Raw genomic sequence first — 20,277 nt, 5'->3', positions numbered from 1 at the left:
AGTTCCTCATTTGGAAAATAAACTGGAAAAGGAAATGGCCAACCACTGTTGTATCTTTGAGTTGGCCATGACTGAAAACAATTGAACAACAACGTGACTCTGATTGGGCAAAAGAATTATAGGATTCATTTCAGTTCAGCAATTGTGCAAGGTTCTGTATCTAGGATTTAGATTGACAGCTGGAAGGGAGTTTAAACATGAGTTCAATCCCTACATTTTCCAGAGGAAACTGAGATCTGGAGAAGTAAAAGTGACTTACTCAGTGTCGCCCACCATAATGATGGTGACTAATAGTGATCCAGTGTCTAAAGGATTTAATGGCCATGAATTGCTGTTACCTTTTAAAGAGTTTCCTTTGAACCTGGAGGCTAGCAATAAAGATGTGTATCTATATAGTCTAACATCTGTCTGAAGAAGAGACTTTTTGCTAGATTTGGTAAATGAATCTTGAAAATTCTGGCAGCACATTGCAGAATTGGGATCCTAGTGGCAGCTAAGACATAAATGAACGAGTGGGATGAGGAGAGGGGCTATTTGAGACCCTAGCTCTTGGGAATGCAAGGCAATGGAAGATAAAAAGGATGAATAAGAGTTGTTCACTTTTAGTTAAGTTGAGATTCTCTTCTTTCCCTTCTCATACTCCCATGAAAGTATGGGTGATCACACAGTAGAGAAAGGACTGATGGTTGAGGATAACTCCAAAAGTATTTTCTAGGTATGAGCTGAGTTCTAAGGGGGACAAACTAAAGGGTTTGACTAGGACTCAATGGAGAAAACACTGGGGGGATAGCAAGAGATGGGGTGTTTGGGAAGGAGTATAGGACATGGGTTAGGAGATTGTCATTACCAGTTGGAATTTGCCCTGGATGCCAGCTTAAACTTAACCATCCAGTCACATACTTGCAAATGCTAACATACACAGTTTGAAATTTAAGGGTGACTGGGTTTTATCTACTGTCACTGAGTGATAGGTTGACTTTTTTTTTTTTTTTTAGTTTGGGAATTATATAAAAGCAGTAAATTTGAGAATCTCTAAGTTAAACTTTAGCCAATGATTAACAAAATCTTTCCTCCTTTCCTTCCCACTTTTTATGGATCCTATACCCTCCTCATCCCTTGTGCCCCATCGACATGAATCAACAATTTACTCTGTGGGTGAGCTGTGCTATTGAATGTAACAGTCACATTCAAGAATTTGGCTGCTCCACTGGGGTGACCAAAGGAACTGTGTCTGAATTCTCGCAGTTTTTTAGTGGCTGGTGAGCTTAACTATAGGCTCCACCCTTATGTGCAAATCAATTTATGAGCTACTCCCTATTCTTGCCCTGTCCTTTTGCTCATTATCTTTGTTGTTCAAGAAATTTAAATTCCCAGTGACCATGTTATCAGAAAGTCCTTGAATCTGACTGTAGAATCAAGAAACTGATTTCTAGTCATTATTCGTTTTCTCTTTAATCTTTCCCTTGATGGTTCAGTTTACCCATTTAGAAAATGGGAGAATATGTCCCTATTCTTTATTGCTCTACTAGAATGCTGGGAAGACACATTAACAACTAACAACAACAATGATAATATGATATGTCCTTTCCAAGTCCCTTGAAAATCTAGAATTGACATCTGTAATTTTTTTAAAACCGTAATTTGTTTAGGCACTAATGGAAGCAGTAGGCCATAGAGGAAAGAGTGAGTCTGGAAAAAAGAGAGCAGAAGAGAAAAGAAACTTTATTTGTTTGTACTAGGGAGGGGGCCATCTTGCCAGGGTCCTGGGGGATGATGGGTGGGTTGAAAAATCCATGGAGGGCCTGGAGTGGATAGTTTGAATTGTTCCTATGCTGCATTAGTAGGCTGGACTGGATGGCCTCCAGAGAACCTTTCTAGTGCAAGGATTCTTTGACAATGAAATGAGTGCTGGCTGCCTCTAAAGGCATCAAATAACCAACCTCATTCTCTTCCCTGAAGTATGGGTCCTTGGAGGGAGGATGTTTCTATCCAAACCCCTGTATGCTCCATTTGTGAAGCTGGGTCCAAGGTCCCAGCCCCAGGTGGGAGAGCTGGAGTTTCCGGCAATGATACCTCTCTAAGGGGCAAGAAAGAAAAGGGGAGCCAAGATAAATGCTGTGAAAATGAGTCTTGCATTTCTCTAATTTGGAGATTCCCAGCTTTTCAGAGTTGCGACACCCTGTTGTTTGTCTGATTTCACCATACCAGTTCTCCAGCTCTGTCCACCTCCCCCCGGAATTGCGTATATTTATTTTGCAAATTAAAGTGAATTATTAAAATTAATCTTGATTGGATAATTTGAGGTAATTGGACACATCCTGGGGTGTTGTGAAACTGGGGTTGGGTAGCATAGACCAACCACTTTTGCTCTGAGAATTTCCATATCCAGGATCTTGGGTTCCAAGTAGTTCTGTCACATGGAGTGGGAAAAAATTATTGCTTTATGTGATAAACGGAGAAACTAAAGGTACTTTTCTAAAGTCTTTTAGCTGGTTATCAGTGGAGTTAAGAATAGAATCAGGCCTCTACATTCCAGTCATAATTCTTTCTCTTATCTCCGGATATCTCAGGATAAAAGGTTATATTATAGAGGCAGTCTTTGCTAATTTGTGGAGAGCTTTTTAAAAAAGCTCTCAAGCACTATTTTGCTTTCTTTATTATCTTTTTTCAATTAGATTTCTGGCCTCAGTTCTGGCATTTGAAAGATGGGAATATTCTTCTCTGATCCCATTTTTGTTGAGGGAATATAGAGACATCATCTTCTACTCTACATTTTGGCTTTTAGCCCCAGGTTAGGGAATTGTACAGATGTCATTACCAACTCTTCTCACATGTGCATCTCTACTGTTCCTAAACTTAACAAGGATCTCATATTCTCACTAAATGTCTCCTTCTAGGGCCTTTCTGAGGCAGGAAGTAATACTTTATGTCCATCCTTGAACACCTTTTCTCAATTGTTGCTTAGTGAAAAGAAAAAAAAAATAAATCCAAGCTGTTGTCCTCCATTATAGTAATCTCTGAAATGACCAGAAGACTAATGAAAATCCCCATGCCTGCTTTTTTTAGGTTAAGGAATTGTAGTTCCAGTAAGTGGAACCAGATAGAGGGCATGAAAACTTGCACTGGAATCAGAATTTGGTAGATGCTACAAATCAGGCCTTAGTTGATTGTTTTGTTGATTGTCTAAGCCAGACTTATCAAACAGGTGTTCTAGTCATCAACACAATAGTATGTAAGCCAGAACCAAAATAGTTAACAAAATAGTAAGAACTTAGATCACATGATATTTAGAAACTAAGTTAATATGCCCAGGGATCTTTAGTCTATATTAGTGGCCCCATTTCTAGTTGAACTTGACAGTTCTGACCTAGACTTAAGAAAGTTATGGAAAAATGTTAATAATTAAATTAAATTTAAAAATATGGATAATCAATTGTCAGATTTTTACTAGCATAGGTCTGGGATGAAGTTCGAAAACAAATATTGTGCCTAATCAGGTTCTCTTAGCAAATTCTATCTATATGCTCAAGTTCTAGAATTTCAAGGAACCAGATTTCACTTCTTTGAGTTCCCTATATACTAGCCAGCTCAGTGCACTTCATCCCTTGTAAATAAAGAGTCTGTTCATGGCTATGAAGTGATGTTTGTAACTGTAATCTGGGGAGCCAATAACACTACTTCAGGTACCATATCTGAAGTATTCCAAAAGTATTAATGACTGAGAGATTTTATATTAGAGCAGAACAAGGGAGTTGGGACTTCTTATTGATGGGCCATTGTAGATTAAGCAAATCTCAAGCACCTTTGAATTCATCCTTTGGGAATAAGCCAGATAAAGCTTAACACTAAGACTGGTAAAATGTCTTCAGAATCAGGGGCTACTCTACTCATGGATATTCAACAGTCATACTAGCTGTCTCCCTGCCTATATTCTAACTTCTCTCTGAGCGAAGGGATCTGATTTAACCAGTCTAGATAAAAATTAGTTTGGCACTGAACATTAGACTTTGGTACTAGGATCTGACCCAAAAGGGAGGAATGCCCTCAGTGCCAGCAGGAATAAAGTTATAGAATTAGAATGAGAAGATTAGAGATCTATCCAAACCCTTCGATTTACAGAGAGGGAAACTGAGGCCTAAAGGTATCCAGTTAACTTGGGCCAATGGTAGTGGTGGGTTTCCACTTTAAGTTCCCTGACTCTGAGACCATCACACCTCAGCTGCACCATCTGCTTCTCAGACTAAACACTGGCTAGATCTCAAGAAATTTTCAGATGAGGGAACTGGTAAAGGGATTACTCTCGAGCCAGGTGCCCTCCACGAGACTGGGAGTAAATTTGTCCTTCAGCCCAGAGATAATGAGGCATCTCAGAATAGAATACCAACATGTTAGTCATGTGAAAGGTTGGAAGCAAAAACTGGGCTGGGGATAATGATAAGAAGTTCCGTATGTCCAGCACGCTCAGTATTTGAGTTTGGCAGACATTATTTTTGTCTTATCAACAAGCAATCTTGTAATGATGAGTTGGGGGGACATTTTAAGGAAGGGCAGTAGACTATCTACAGAAGACAGGGCCCCAAAGCTAAATTTATAAATGGACAAAGGAAAGTTCATGGGGAGAATTACCTAGGTGAGCTTTTGAAATTTGAAAACTGCAATAGCTAGAGCTGTCAGTAATTGAAGGAGAAGAAAAAAGAAAAGAAACACATTGAGTGAGCAGATTTTCAATCATCCTTATCTCTGATTATGTCATCTTTTAATTTGATAGTTGCTAGTCTGGGAGGGTCTTATGAGTACTGGGAAAGGTGTTGAGGTCTCCCAAAATTGTTCTCCTCTCCCACCACAAAGTGAGATAGTGTTTGAAACTGTCTGGGCAAGGGGTGGTGGTGGAAGCTGCATGAAATGAGGTCAGTTGAGGATGTGATATCTGGTGGTTGAGGTGATCATGAGGGTTTTTTCTGCACACAAGCCATTTTAACATAGGGCACGTATTCTGAAGAGATAGTCCTAAATTAGCTCAAATAGAAGAGTTTGAATCCTAGAGCAGGGATAATGCTTTTCCTCCCAAGTTCTAGAGTTATTCCTAAGAAGTTTCAGTTATTATCTGCCTAGGAGCTCCTACTGGTGTGCTTTCCATCTTCATTATTAATTGATTAGCAATTTGTCAGGAAGGCTTAAGTAGTTTTTAGAAAAAAGTATTTATTAGGATTGTATAATAAGAAGAGTTTGTATAAATAATTTCCCCAAAAGTCAGTAGCATCCTCTACTGGTACATATAGAACCCAGGGGAAAGTGGGCTAAGTTTGGGGAACATGTGTTGCAAGGAGTAAAGGTCCTGGAAGTCCTTTTGTAGGAGTCCTCAAGATCTTCCCCTTAAATGTTATTTTCTCCTAAACTCTTAGACCTTTGAATCTGCATCATTCTTGGCTCTCAGTACAGCTGGGAAGATGGGAAGTCCTCTGGCAAAGCTCATGAGATCCTTCTCTGATTAAAGTGAGGAGGAAGGAAATCTGGTATCAAGGCTTAAGGGAAAGGTAATCTCCCCTAAATAGTTTTACCTCTGGGGCTTTCCTGGAAAACTATCCTGACTCGTGGGTGCTCTTGGATCTTCCTTGGACCCAAACTAGCTTGTATCTTCGAGACAACCCCTAGAATACGATTGAATGTCCTCAGCCAGTATTCAGACTGTTCTATCCAATGTCACTTCTAGTTCATCTAATGGTTCATTGGAGACATTTACATTGATAAGGTCTTTTCATACTTATCTGCATTGTCTTCAATCATTTCCACCCAGCTAAGGTACTGAGTATAGCATTTATCATTTTCCTTAGGGAGAGTAAAATATTTGATTGATTTACTCAGTTGATCTTTAAAGTCTTCCCTCAGTTTAGCTAATTTGCTGTTCCCAGCAAATCTACTGGAGTATAAAGTTTCAAATGCCTTTCTCAATGCTCCAGGAAAAGTCTACATGGCACAGTTCATAATCAAATTTGATAATTGACATTTTTTAATTCTTTCAAATACATGGTGGTATAATTTAACAAATTAATGCCTTTTTACAACTCATAAGTTACTAACCATGTTGGTACTTGTAAAAAGGCCTTCCCTTAACTAATACGATTAAGAAAAAAAAAAGGAAAAGAAATCAAACATTTCTTATCAGAGAAAGCCTAGTTCTTTATAGCATTTCCTTAGGACAGGGGGCTCTCCCCACAGGAATTAGGAATCCTAGATTGACTGGAAGTCACCCTTTCTTCTTCATCTGGGAAACCAAACAAATGTGGCTTTGAGCTTGCATAGCAAAATTGGCTTAATGCATACATTTGGGGCTTCCTTGTGTTCTCTCTTTGCTTAAAGAGAGCAGAACTCAAGGTTAATTCAGCTGCCAAGTGCTTCAACAAAAGTGGTACCAGGTCTCAGGGGGACTGGGGTATTTTACTCTCTCCCTTTCCCACTAAAGGGCTTTTTTACTCTAGAATTATGAATAAAGTTTGTTTAATTACAGACTAACTTAAAAAGAAAAAGAAAATCAAGTTTCCTAATTCAAAAAGAAAAGCTTAGTTCCTAAGGATGAATTAATGACCTGGTGTCAATTGGAAGTCCCTCTCTTCCTCAGGTGAGAAGCCAAATTGTCCTGCCTAAGAACTCTTAGATGAGGCAGTCAGTCAGTCAGTGAGCAAACCTTCATTAAGCATCTGTCATGTTCCAGGCACTGTGTTAAGTTCTGGGATACAAAGAAAGGCAAAAAGATAATTCTTGTTCTCCAGAGGCTTGTCCCAGTGGGGGAAAAGCAAACAATCATGTACAAAAAAGCCACATAAAGGTAAATTGCATATAGTTGGTAGTGGGAAGGTACCAGAAATAAGAATGTTTGGGAAAGGTTTCCTATAGAGCAGGTGTGATTTTAGCTGGTACTTGAAGGAAACTGGGAGACAGGGAAGAGGAGACATATATCAGGCATTGGAACAGTCAATGAAAATGCTCAGAGCTGGGAGAGGGAGTGTGTTGTATGAGGAACATCAAGCAGAGGCTAATGTTACTGGATTGAAGAAAAGAGAGAGAGAGAGAGAGAGAGAGAGAGAGAGATAGGTAGATAGATAGAGAGAAAGACAGAGACAGACAAAGACAGAGAGAGAGAGAGAGAGAGAGAGAGAGAGAGAGACAGAGACAGAGAGATAGAGAGAGACAGAGACAGAGAGACAGAGAGACACACACACAGAGACAGAGACAGAGAGAGACAGAGACACACAGAGATAGAGAGAGATAGAGAGACAGAGACAAGAGAGAGACAGAGACAGACAGAGAGATAGAGAGAGAGAGATCTTCATAGATTTTCTGCTTTGGTGTACAAACCACCAGAGCTTCACTGAAATAGATTTCAAGAGTCCAGAATCATTTCCATATGATGACTAGATAAGTAATGATGTAAGACTTTGACAGAGATAGATGGAATTCAATTGGCAAAAATGTCAACCCACACTTAGATTAAAAAAAAATCAACTGGACTAATACAGTGTGTGGGATCCTATTGACAACTCATGAGGAAGACTTTAGTGAAGTACAAGCTGCATGTGAGACAAGAGTGTGAAGTCATTGTCAAAGAAGTTAATGTGCTCTAAGCTTGTATCGGTGTAAATAGAGTGTTTACCAGTGTTTACCAGGGGAGGTGATATTGTTCGTTATTCAGGCTCCACTGGATAAATGGCAGATAGTCCATGGAATCTAAAAATCGATGAGTGTTTCTGGGCAGTGATCAGCACATTACCAAGGCCCTGGGTTTGATAGCCTTCCTTTTCCATGTTCGATCTTCACTGTCTCTTTATGGTTGATTATGATGTTGTAATACTAAAAGATGACCTTCCCTGGCATAAAAAATTAGAATTTAAAGGGCTCTGGTTCAGGTTTTGACTTGTTCTTTCCAAGGTTGAAAAGGTAAGGGTTGAAAAAGAATCTCTATACTCATCTTCAGGTTCAGCAAATATTGTAAGGGGTCCATGTCTTTCTGCTATACACCCTGCTTCCAGGGATAGAAAGAAGAAAGGAATACTGGGATCTAGCAGCAATTGATAACTTGGTTTACATTCAGTGGAAGGAGACCAATAATACCTTGTAAAGGGATTCAATCACATATCGCTTTCAGAATTACAGGATCACATATTTAGAAGGGAACTTAAAGACTTTAGCACATTATAAGCATTCCGATCATATATATATATATATAATGTATTTCACAAATTAAGAAACCGAGGCCCTAAGAAGTCAAGTGACTTTAACAAAAATAATAAGAGAGTTGGGATTAAAATTCAGATCTTTTCATTCTCAAACCCAGTGCTCATGGCATTAAAACATACTGTTTGTCTTTGATCTGGGGTCCTTTTCCTCCCTTCTTCTCACTGTTGTACTAATGGTCCTCCATTGAACAGCTTGTTAGTCAAAATCTATTAAATGCTAGGCTTTGTGCTGTGGGCAGCTAAGTTATTCAGTGGATAGAACACCAGGTCTGACATCATGAAGATCCAAATTCAAATCCAATCTCTGACCTATATTAGCTGTGTGACCCGGATCAAGTCACTTAACCCTGTTTGTCTCAATTTCCTCATCTGTAAAATGATGTGGAGAAAGAAATGGTAAACCACTCCAGGATCTTTGTCAAATGAAATCATGAAGAATTGGACATGACTGAAAAAATGAAAAAAAAAAACCCAAAAAACAAGAGGCATATTGTTAAATACCAAGCATACAAAGAAAGGTAAAAGATAACTCCTGCCCTTGAGAAGCTCCTTTTCTTTTTTACTTCCCCCGCTTATCTATGGTTGAATGAGAAACTAGAAACTAGAAAATTTTGGAACTATCTGTATTAGAACCATATACAAATACCTGAGAGGATCTTGAAGGAATAAATTATGAGAGCTTCAGGCAATGAACTTTGTGATGTCTGCCTTGACTGAATTTTTAGTTCTTGGAAATCTTCTGAGTAAGTGAGGTTGCCATGAAAATTACATTAAATAATGAATGGGAAAGTGCTTGCAATAGAAACTATTGGCATTCCTATTATTATTTACTATTATTAAATGAGCCACTTATACCAGGGCTCCCTTGTGTCAGCAATGCCCAAAACTCCTTTGAGGCCCTTCTATATGTCAAGGCTAAATTCTATATATTAAGACCAATGTCAGTAATGACAATACTTTATACTAAATTGATCAAAAAATGGAAAAGTGAATATATCAAACAGATTAGAGGAAGAAGAAACGAAAACAATAAAACTCAGTAATAGAGTTTAGTAAAGTTAGGATTAACAATTCTTGGAGAATTCCCTATTTGATAAGAATTGCTGAGAAAATTAGACAGGATGATTGTTAAGTTCATAATAAAATAATTTCAATAAAAAAGAAAAATGGATCTGTTTGGCAGCGACAAGGTTTACAACGTACTACAGCAAGGTCAAAATGGATATATAAATTTAATATAAAGACCGCATATTTTTAAAATAGAAGAATATCAGATCAGATAATTTTCATAGCTATGTCTAGAATAATAATCATTAACCAAACATGGGACAAGAAGTGATCACAATGTTGCATGAGATTAAAAAGCTTTAGCGTAAGCAAAATCAGTAAAACAAGGATAAGAAGAGAAACTGTCCATTGGGAAGAGAGAGAGTAGGTGGGGAAATGAAGGGATGGGATCTTTGCATCAAGTATCCCTGAATGGATATATGGTTAAAAGATTTGAACAAATAGTTCCCAGAAGAATTACAAATCATTGAAATTATGTATTCCAAATCAGTAATAATGAGAACTACAAATCAAAACAACTCTGACGTTCTGACATTTTTATAGCCAGCAAATTGGCAAAGATGATATTAAATGGACAGAGTCAAGGTTGGAGGGGCTGTGGAAATACAGGCACCTTAGTACACTGTTGGTAGAATTGTAAATTGGAGCAACCATTCTTGGAATTATACTAAGAAAGTTTCCAAAATGTCTATATACTTTGACCCAGATATATCAACATGAGATATGTATCCCAAGTAATTCAAAATATTTATAGTAGGACTGTGGTAGAAGAAACTGAGAATGAGGGGATGATTAAATAAATGTTGGCACATAAATGAGTAGGAGAGATAGGAGAGAATATGTCTTGAGATGAAAATAGTATTAAAACAGAATTTACCAATTCAAACTTAAAATAATTAATACTTATTGCTCACTTTACAATCCATGAAATACCTTTTTTTAAAATTACATAACTGTGTTATAGGAAGGTACTACTCGGTAATTCTCATTTTACAGATGAGGAAAGTGAGGCTTGAGGCTAAGAAGTCACTGATCTGGAAGACTCCAATTCAGGTCTTTTGATTTTCTAGGTTTTTTCCCTTTTCATACATCACATTGTATCCTAAATCTTTTTCTCATAATCTATCTGTAAAGAACTAAAAACTAGAGAAAGAAGGTGGTTGAGGAGGAAAGAAAAGGTTTAAGAGAAGATGTACTTGGAAGGGCAAAAGAGTCTACCACCAAACTGATTCCTTTTCCAAACTTGGTTTCTTGTTGGGACCTGTCAGGAGAGCAGATCTGGGTGGAAAGTCCTGACTTGCTCCCTTGCTACCCATCCTGCTGCTTGGACTAGGGGAGGGGGCTGGGCTAGGCTGAGCTGTTCTCTTCCTCACATTTTTCATGGGGACCTTTTGGGCCTTGCTCAGGCATGTTGTCCCCAAGTTGTTTCTGGCACATATTTTGCTGTCAAATCTTGCCCTTTCTCACTACCCTGGGAGTTCAGAGCCAGAGTGAGCACTAAGAGGCAAGGAGAACACAGATGCAAATATCTGATCCTTTCCTTGTTTCCCTAGAAGCAAGACAGAGGCAGTGAAAGGTTTCTATCCTCATTGAAAGGCTGAGGTTGAAGAAAAGTCTTGACTATGACTTTATAAGAGAAAAAAATGAATGAGAATGAATATACAAAAAATTCTGATGGAAACTTTAGGGAGTGAATGATAAGTTGTTTTTACATATATGGGTATTTTATAAAAGTAAATTTATCCAATAATAAAAAGGCACAAATTAAGTTTAATTAGTTATTGAAATTTAGTATTATTTATACTGTCATTTAAATAATAATAATAATCACATAAAAGTGAGGGATGCAATGAAAGAATATTAGAGATATGTCTCTTCATTCCTTCATCTTTTCTACCTTTTCCTTATTCTTATCTTGTGCTCAATAGTCCCAAGATCCCCATCTAGCAAGATATTATTTCATGAATTCACTCAGTTGCTGGTCAGCTAATGGAAAAACATTTATTAAGTGCCTATGGTATATAAAGCATTACCATAATATGGAATCATAGACTACCAAAGGTTATCTTGTTTAAGTCCCACATTTTCTGAGTGGGAAAGTTCAGCAAGGCTAAACGGCTTCTTAGTGGCATGATCAGGACCAGAAGCTGGGTCTCCAGATCCTCAGTTCCATTTCTCCCATGCTGTACTGCCTCTCCCCTTGTTCCCCCTTTCCTCACATCCTTCCCTTTTGCTGTAACTCTGGAGAACAGGCACAAACGAACTAGCCCCGATGGACATGGGGAGGACATGAATTTGCTCACAATGGTCATATGACCAAAGAGGGTCTAAAACCCAGATGTGCTTAGAACAATCAGCCACACAAAGTTATTTCCTTTGCTCAATAATGTGCTTTGGGGAATCTCCTGTGGCTGAATCTTGCAGTTTTCCTTTAGCCTCAAGATGTTTCCCTACAGATTCTTGGCCAATTGGAGGATGATGTTCAAGAATGAGAAAAAACAAAACAAAATACTGCAATGTTGTTCTATGTCTGAATGTTTCTTTGGGTTCATTGAGTTCCCATGGATTCAGTGATCCAGGGAATAGGATAACCTAGATTAGAAACTCAATTATCAACCCCTCTTTTCCCTCCTTGCTCCATGAATTTGGATTTAAATGAGGACTTAAGCATTATAGGAGAGGGCAATGGATGTGCATAAAGATTGAGATGTAGGCTAACTATAAGAGGGGAAAAGAAAAAAAAAACCTCAGTCCCCAATTTTTTGGGGGAGAAAGGGAGTCTACACTTGTGATATCATCAATGTGGTTAACTCCCAGTATGGAAACATCTTCCATGGAAGAAGCAAACTTTCTATGATTTCAATTATTAGAAGGTGGCCTTGGATACTGAGAAATTAAATGATTTGTTCAGGGTAATTTACATAGTCTGTTTCAGGAGCAGCTCTTGAACCCCGATATTCTTTAGGTACTTCTCTATCCACTATACCAAAGGTATCAAAAACAGGATGTATGGCATTTATCAACATTCCCAAAGTTTTGCCTGAATCAGATGAAAATGCATTTGGGAAAAATTTAACAAAATAAATGAAAATATAATAGAATATAGATAATGTTCATGTGTGGTTTTCTAAGTCAATCCTTGAAGAGCCTTCAAGGATTCCTCTGTAAGATTTAGTGTCTTCCCATTAGGCTTGACATATATACCATGCTGCCCTTTGAGATTTTTTAGACTGGAGAAAAAGTGATGGGAGAGTTTTTAAAATTCAAGGTGTTGAGTGGCTGCTCCATCAAAGATTGATCTATAATTTATTTTACTCTGAAAAAAGAGGCAATGTAATCTAGTGGTTGGAGAATTAGATTTAGGTAGTCCTAGCTTGAAGTTTAATTTTCAGTACATTTTAGATCACTAAAATGACTTTTTTAAGCCTCTGTTTGATCATCCCTGAAACTGAGGTATAGAATCATTGTGGTACCCTCCTGAAAGGATTGTTAGAAAATTGAGATAATATATTTAAAGTAAATGCTGCAAGAGGAAATTGCTTTATGTTGTCACTTCCTTTGCCATAAAAACTTTAATTCCCTTTGGATTAATCAGTGGCACCTTGTAGAGTATGGAGGGCACTTCATCCATGTCATTTACTGATTGAATTGGAATAGGATGTGTTTCAATTAGACATAAAATGTAAGCTTGACAAAGGGTTAAGAGATACCAGATCCAGGCAAGGAGTTAGAAAAATTGTATAGTAAGGTAGTTCTTTAAGAAGAGAACAAAACACAAAAACATCTCAAGGGGCTTACGGTAGGGTCTTCCTTCCCTCAGGGTGGTGGAGGAAAGGAAATCCTTACCAATTCTCATTTTCTTTTGAATTTCCTTCTCCCTCTGCTTCCCTCAAACCCTCAGAGGACTTCTACCAGTGAGAACAAATAATTCTGGTCCTTAATTATCTCCCCCTTAGAAATCTTTCATTCTTGAGTACCTGTCCTGTTCATTACCAATATTTGTTTTCAAAATAATTGTGTTCTGAAATTCAGAAAAGACCACTCGGGCTGCTGGTGAGACAGTGAGCTCTACCTGTTCCCACATCTTCCACTTAATATCTTGCACACTCTATAACTAGGAGAATCACTATGACTCTATTGTTTGGCTCTCCATTGAGGGCTTTGAACAAGGGAACCTAGAAAGAGATCATCTTTAATTTTTAGGACATATATTGATGGGTTTATAGGTTTTAGGAAGAACAATATCCCTAAGTGAGACATGAGGCAGAACTTTCTGATTTTGACATTTGAAAAACCCTGGAATGGCTTAATCCAGAAATCTTTAAGAATAGGATACCAGCTCTTTCCCTTTTCCCCTAATCTGTCTAAACCCATGTTCTTAACTTTTTTTTTTTTTTTTTTTTTTTTAAGTAACATGGACCTTTTTTGGCTAATTGGAGAAGCTTATGTACTCTTTTGCGGGATGTTTTTAAATTCATAAAACCAAGCCTATAGAATTGCAAAGAAAACCAATTATATTGAAATAGTTGTTCAAATAAGAAATGAAAATAACTTTACAGATGGGAAGGTAAAGGTCTAGACAGAATGCCAGAAGTTGGAGAGGATGATGCCCTGAACAACTTTTAAAGCTACCTACATATACAAAGTAACAAACAAAATAACATACTTATTATAAATCTTGTTTGGAAAAATAGGAGTCACATTTTTCCTTTCTCTTTCCTCTAGATACCATTGATGACTCGGATGGCGGACTGGCAGAGAACCACGTGGATGGGACCGTGAGCGTGCTTGGGGGTGGCGGTCGCAAGCCCCACAAGTCGGGCATGAAGGAGTTGGCAGTGATCCGGGAGAAGGTCATAGGACAACACCGCCAGCTGGGCAAAGTTAACATGCATCATCATATCCATGAAGACACCAAGAAGCTGCGCCCTCCTCCTGCTAGGGTCAGAGGAGAGGGGAGAGCAGGGTGGATGGGAGAGGGGAATCGCATATTGTTAAGAATCTCCACACATAGACAAACTAAATTTCTCTGCATTAAATGTCATATGGATGGTGTACCTGATAAGAGAATTGTGGCAATAATGTACTAGGAAGACTAAGATTCTAACTCCTCTCTTGGTCATTTAGTGGAAGTGTGACTTTGGGCAAATTACTCTGAGCCTCAATTATCTTTTCTGCACAGCTGGGACAATGATAGATCCCGCTGCTGGATCAGCTACTTTGCTACTTGTGTGATCTTGGATCCCAGCCTCTCTGGGATCCATGTGTAAAGTGACAGAGCTTTACATTTGTTATCTCATTTGATTCCCGTCACATTCTTGTGTGGGTGCTGTTGTGGACAACGCCAGATGTGGAACTTGAGCCTTAGAATAGTGATTTGTCCAGGGTCACATGAACGAGCACATGCCCAGGGTAGGAGTCCAAGAACTTTGTTCTGACTCTACATCTCGTGCAATATGCCATATGACAGATGAAGACACGCTAGTTAGCCATTCAAACTCTTCAGTTATCATTTCTTCCTGTAAATGGTTTTTCCAAGCTTCTGTAGCCTCCCAAGCCCAGTCCTTTTTTAGTCCACCAGAGCCTTTCCCCAGAGCTGTGGCAATGCCAGGGAGGGGAGAGAGAACTCAAGCTTGTCCCCTTGTCTGCTGTGTGGGAGTTGGCTCCCCTCCTTGTCGGTCAGCAGACAACTTCTCCACCCCCAGCCTTCTTTTTCTCTGTCCCTTCTCTGAACTTCCTCTCTTTCCTTCTTGGCTCTACATAGACCCCCTGCCAGCAGGAGCTGGACCAGGTCCTGGAGCGGATTTCTACCATGCGCCTCCCAGATGAGCGGGGACCCTTGGAGCATCTCTACTCCTTGCACATCCCTAACTGCGATAAGCAAGGGCTCTACAATCTCAAACAGGCAAGTGGGCACCTAGAAAGTAAGGATGGATTTGGGGGTACCATGCTTAGCCCTCAGGGTGGCCATTTTCTATCCAGCTGGACACTTTAGAGGCCAAGAAGTTAGATGGGAAGATAAAGATCTATAAATAAAGTAATCCTGATTCATCCCAGCCCACCTTCCTCCTCTCTCCCAACTTCACTCCAATGTTATGTTCGCTCAAGTTGTTCCTCGTTAATAGAATTCAGGTGAAAACACTTGGTGCATCTGAGGAGGAGGTTTAACTTACTGACCACTGGACGGAGTTTCAGAGAGCTAGTCTTCTAAGAGTTGTTTGAAATCTTAATGGATGATGCTGAAGGTGATGATTAACTCTCTTTCCCATCCTTCCTCCTTTTCTTTCCTCAGTGCAAGATGTCTCTGAATGGTCAGCGTGGGGAGTGCTGGTGTGTGAATCCTCACACTGGCAAGCTGATCCAGGGGGCTCCCACTATCCGAGGAGATCCTGAGTGTCATCTGTTCTACACCGAACAGGAGGCTCGAGGGGCACATGCTCAACGAATGCAGTAGTTGGGAGCCCACTTGTGCCCTGATGCCATCTCCTCTCAATCTTCCTCCCCAAAAATCAGCAGAGAGAGGAGAGTGGCTGGGAGGGTGGGAATACTGGTGGTGGTTGGTGATGGTGATTCTTCCACAAGTTTTGACATGTGTATTTATATTTGGAGAGAGACCAGCACCTTGCTTGGCATATACCCTAATTTCCCCCTTTCCTGCATGAAATGCCTGCTCCCTGTCCCCTTCTCTTTTCCCTCGTTGGGGAGGGAAGGAGGTGGCTGGGGGTGTGGAAGCCAGTGAAGGTCTGGGGAGGGGAGGAAGTTTTTATTTTTGAATCCCTGTGTCTCTTCCACTTAAGATTAAAGAAAGGAATAAAAAAATAAAAAAAAAATTGTGTCTTGAACATTTCTGGGACTGGGAGAAGAGGCTATCTCTAGACATGGCAAAGTGGGACCAATCTGGGAGAAGGAGGATTGGGATGGGGTCTTCTCTGAAGTTGTACAACTTCTCCAGTAGGCCCCAGCATATCCAAATTTGAGATCAAACCATACCTAGTCAAGAAACTTATCTCCTTCCCTCTTTTTTGGACTATGGGATTGTGACCTCTAGCCCTATTTTGCCCTATTTGTCCTACAGGAAGATAGATAGCTTTATTTATGGTAAATAATCATTCTCACTTTCTTTTTGCTCTACCAAAAAAGAGAAGGGAGAATTTGAGGACCCAAATTACAAGAACTTGTTTGTGAAAGGAAAATGGGGAATTTGGAGGTAGTTGAGGAACATGAAAAATAAGAATCCTCAAACACTAAAATTAAAGTTATACTCTTGTTTTATTACTTTAAGAGCCTGAGAACCAATCAACAAACAAATAAACAAAACTATTTCCCTATCATCAAAATGCAGGGTTTGGGGTTCTGGGGCACGTCAGTGATGTAGAGGCAATCTATCCAAGGGGGCCTGGATGGTAGGAATGAATGAGCTGATTTCCAGTAAGAGAGGGAATGATACCCATTCAGGCTACCAAGTGTGCCCTCTTCATTGCCAGCAGGAAGTAGCATTGCCATTAGGTGGCATTATTAATTCTACTGCCAAAGACAAATCAGCCAGGATGCCCTAGGATAAGAGGAGTGATGGAATGGATTCTCTAATGGAATCATTTTACATAGGAGGAAACGGGTTTAAAAAGAGGAAGGAACGGGCTCAGAATTGTACAGGTAGTAGGTAGCAGGACTGGATTTGAACCCTGAATGCCCCTTGACAATAAATCCAAGACTGCTCTAGACTAACCAGGTCTTCATTCTTTCAAGCCATATTTGGGGGGAGGTTTACTAGCCTTCTTCTTTCTTCCTCCCTCATCAAATCCGATATCTTCTCAAATCATAAAAAGCTGGAAGGAACTTAGAGCTCATCCCACTCATTTTACAGATGAGAAAACTGAGGCTCAAAAAGGAAATTGATATATCTACAGAATAACAGCAATAACAACCAGTGTTTATTTTGTTAATAAGTTTAAAACTGCATCAATAATTTTGAGGCACCCTATATAATGCTTTAAGATTTGTAAAGCACCAGCCCTGAAGTCAGGAACCCCCGGGTTCAAATCTGGTCTCAGACACCTAACACTTCCTAGCTGTGTGACCCTGAGCAAGTCACTTAACCCCAATTGCCTCAGCAAAAAAAAAAAAAAAAAAAAAAAAAAAAGAAAAGAAAAGAAAAAAAAAAGATTTGTAAAGCACTTTATAAATGCTCTTTTGTGTAGGTGCTTTTATTATCCCCACTTATAAATGCTCTTTCAAATTGTCCTCATAACAACTCTGAAAAGTAAGTGTTGTTAATGAAATGACTTGACCAGAGTCATACAGCTAAGTGTTTGAGACTGGATTGGAAATCAACTTCTCGATTCATTTTGTCACCTATCTGCCTGCCTTCTAGTGGCCATGGAGAGAGGACATTGTTAAGGACATGTTTTGGGTACCATTTTTTTTTTTAAATTAGTTCACCTAAGCCCATCTTATCACCTCAAGGGTCAAACTATTTAGCAAAAAAAAAAAAAAAAAGCTATATCTTCCCAATTTCATCAGTCCCCTTTGGAGGGGGTCTCCAATGAGTTGAAGGGTGGGAAACTGAGTATACTCTGGTACTTGTAAGTGTATGTAGATAGTTTAAAGGGATAAGTGTACATCAGTGGTAGATTTTGAAATTGGAGAAGCTTCAGCTAGTGAGACGACTGAGCCAGAACACAAAGTCCATGAGGGAAAATGCTTGAAAATCATTTATACAAAACTAAATCTAGACCTTCTGAATACTCAAAGTGGGACTGTGCTGCCATCTTGTGCCAGGATCAGAAACTCCAACTGCAGTTGTCCAGAATTCAGGACTATTTGCCTTTATTGGGGGAAATGGTGTGGGGTGGAAAGATTGACAATCTAAAATTTTTTGGTTTCCATTTTTGATCTATTTCTTTAATCCTCTTCTTAGAAAAAAGACTGGGCAAAAAAGAGAAGGGGATATTCAGATTTATTTGTATTGGTCTGTAGAGGTTTTTAGAGTCCCCCCCCCAAGCTTACCTTGGGTTAGAACCTGAAATATAATGGAGAATCATTTAAGCCAATGGTTCCCAACCTATGCTATTGTAAGAGGTCAAGATTTTGATAAGGTTAAAAGTGTTCCTCACCCCAAAAAGTGATTAAAAAAACCATTCCAAACCTAAAAAGTTATGGGGCAGTATAGCACAATGAGATGTGCATAGAATTTGAATGAGAAGACCAGGATTTCATTTTTCCCTCTGCCATCTACTTTCTATGTATTTTTGAGCAACATAAATTTCTTGCATTTCTTTTTCCTCAACTCCATAAGGCATCAATTGTACTAGATGAGCTTTATAATCCTTTCCAGGTCTAAATTCTTTATTTTATGATGATTAAATGGAACAATTGACTCTCCCTACTGGAAGAATCAAAAGTTGAATTTCAGAGCTGGAATGAATCTCAGCAACCATCTGGTTGTTTGTCCTTCATTTTTCAAAGAGGACCAATGACAGTACTGAGGGATGTCTTGATGGAAACATGATTTTGAGTTAAGTGAGTCAGTTGCACAAAGGTGTTAACCTCACTCTCAAATTCAGTGGCAAGACAAAAGTCAAAACGACTGGTGATGGTTGGGAGAGCTCTTGATGTCTTTGATGACTAATGAAGCTCTAAGAGTGCCACGAGACCTATTTTGGCTGCCTTTGTGGCCACTGGAATAAATTGTTCTCATCCACCCATTTTGCCAGGGCAAATCTTCACCTACTTGGGGTAGACACCCCTCTATCACACCAATGGGTTTGTGGTTATCGCCAATCTAGTTTAATCCACCTCCCAAGGCAGTTTACTAGGATTTGGCCATGTGCATGCCATAGCTTCTTGGAGCCAAAGGTGAGAGTTGGGTAACAGATGGACACCAAAAATGGATGAGCAGCCCTAAAAAAGGTTCAACAGTCCTCCCACCAGTAATACTTCCTGAACATCCCATAGATCCTATCAAGTCCAACTTAAAACTCCCAAATAATTTCTTCTATGATATATCCAACAAGTTGTCATGCAACATTTGTTTGAAGATGTCACTGTTGCTATATACTGTTGAGACACATTTCACTTTGGGGCAATCCTAATTAATAGAAACTTTTAAAAAATGAAATCAAATCTAAATTTTTCTCTTTATAACTTTTCCCTTAGTTCTAGTTTCTGGGATCAAATAAGTCTTATCCTTTTCCCTGATGCCATGAAGATTGATAAAACAAAATAACAAAAGCAAAAACCTATCAATCATCTTTCTCCTGAGTCTTCCCAAGTTCCTTCAACCAATCCTTGTTGGATAACAGCAACTGGAGCTTCTTCATATATTAATTACCCTCCCTCTAGCTTGTGATTTCCTTCATGTAACCTCTCAAATTAATAAACATATTTAGATGTGTTTTGGTTAGGGTAGAGTATATTTTCTAGGAAGTTATGCCTCAATTAAAATTGTATTTGTTTAGCGTTTTTTTTCCTACAGTCAAATCATATTATTAATTCATATTGAGCTTACAGTATACCAAAACCCTCAGTTTTTTTTACAGATTGTTGTCCAACCATACCTCCACCATCTTATATTTGTGAAGTCAGTGTTTTGAATAGAAACCTAACACTTTGCATTTTGCCCAGTTTCATCATATTAGATTCAGCCCAATGTCCAAGCTCGTTAAAACTGTTTTGGATCTTGACTTTGTCACTCAGTGTGTTAGCTCTCCCTCCCAATTTGTGTCACCTGCAATTTGATGACTGTACCATCTATGCCTTTATCTAAGATATTGATAAAAATGTGAAACAGTATAGGCTAGGCTCAGATCCCTGAGATACTCTTCTTCATTCTAATGGACACTTCCTAAGTTGATCTTGATCTCTTTTCTCCAACTTCTTCATGGTAATTTCCTGGTGGCTTCGAGCCCTCCTTCAGTAGAGGGATAGAGTTTGAGAGATTATATGGTGCTAGTATAGCTGAAACTACTTTATGGAAACA

At 39.0% G+C, this 20,277-nt stretch overlaps 1 protein-coding gene across 2 annotated transcripts in view; it reads left to right on the top strand.

Annotated features, from left to right (window-relative positions):
- The window catches only part of IGFBP2 (insulin like growth factor binding protein 2), a 64,860-nt gene extending 48,731 nt beyond the window's left edge, over positions 1 to 16,129 (top strand). For both annotated transcript variants that reach the window (XM_051983576.1, XM_051983575.1), the window contains 3 exons: positions 14,025 to 14,242; positions 15,064 to 15,204; positions 15,592 to 16,129. In XM_051983576.1, coding sequence (XP_051839536.1) covers positions 14,025 to 14,242; positions 15,064 to 15,204; positions 15,592 to 15,753 — 521 coding nt within the window. In that variant the 3' untranslated portion in view covers positions 15,754 to 16,129. The remainder of the gene's footprint in view (positions 1 to 14,024; positions 14,243 to 15,063; positions 15,205 to 15,591) is intronic.
- The last annotated feature ends 4,148 nt before the right edge of the window (positions 16,130 to 20,277 follow it).

The sequence above is a fragment of the Antechinus flavipes genome, chromosome 3 (genome assembly GCF_016432865.1).
Source record: "Antechinus flavipes isolate AdamAnt ecotype Samford, QLD, Australia chromosome 3, AdamAnt_v2, whole genome shotgun sequence".
Classification (NCBI taxonomy): domain Eukaryota; kingdom Metazoa; phylum Chordata; class Mammalia; order Dasyuromorphia; family Dasyuridae; genus Antechinus; species Antechinus flavipes.
The sequence above is the reverse complement of the archived record's forward strand: the minus strand, read 5'-3'. Positions and strand labels throughout refer to the sequence as shown.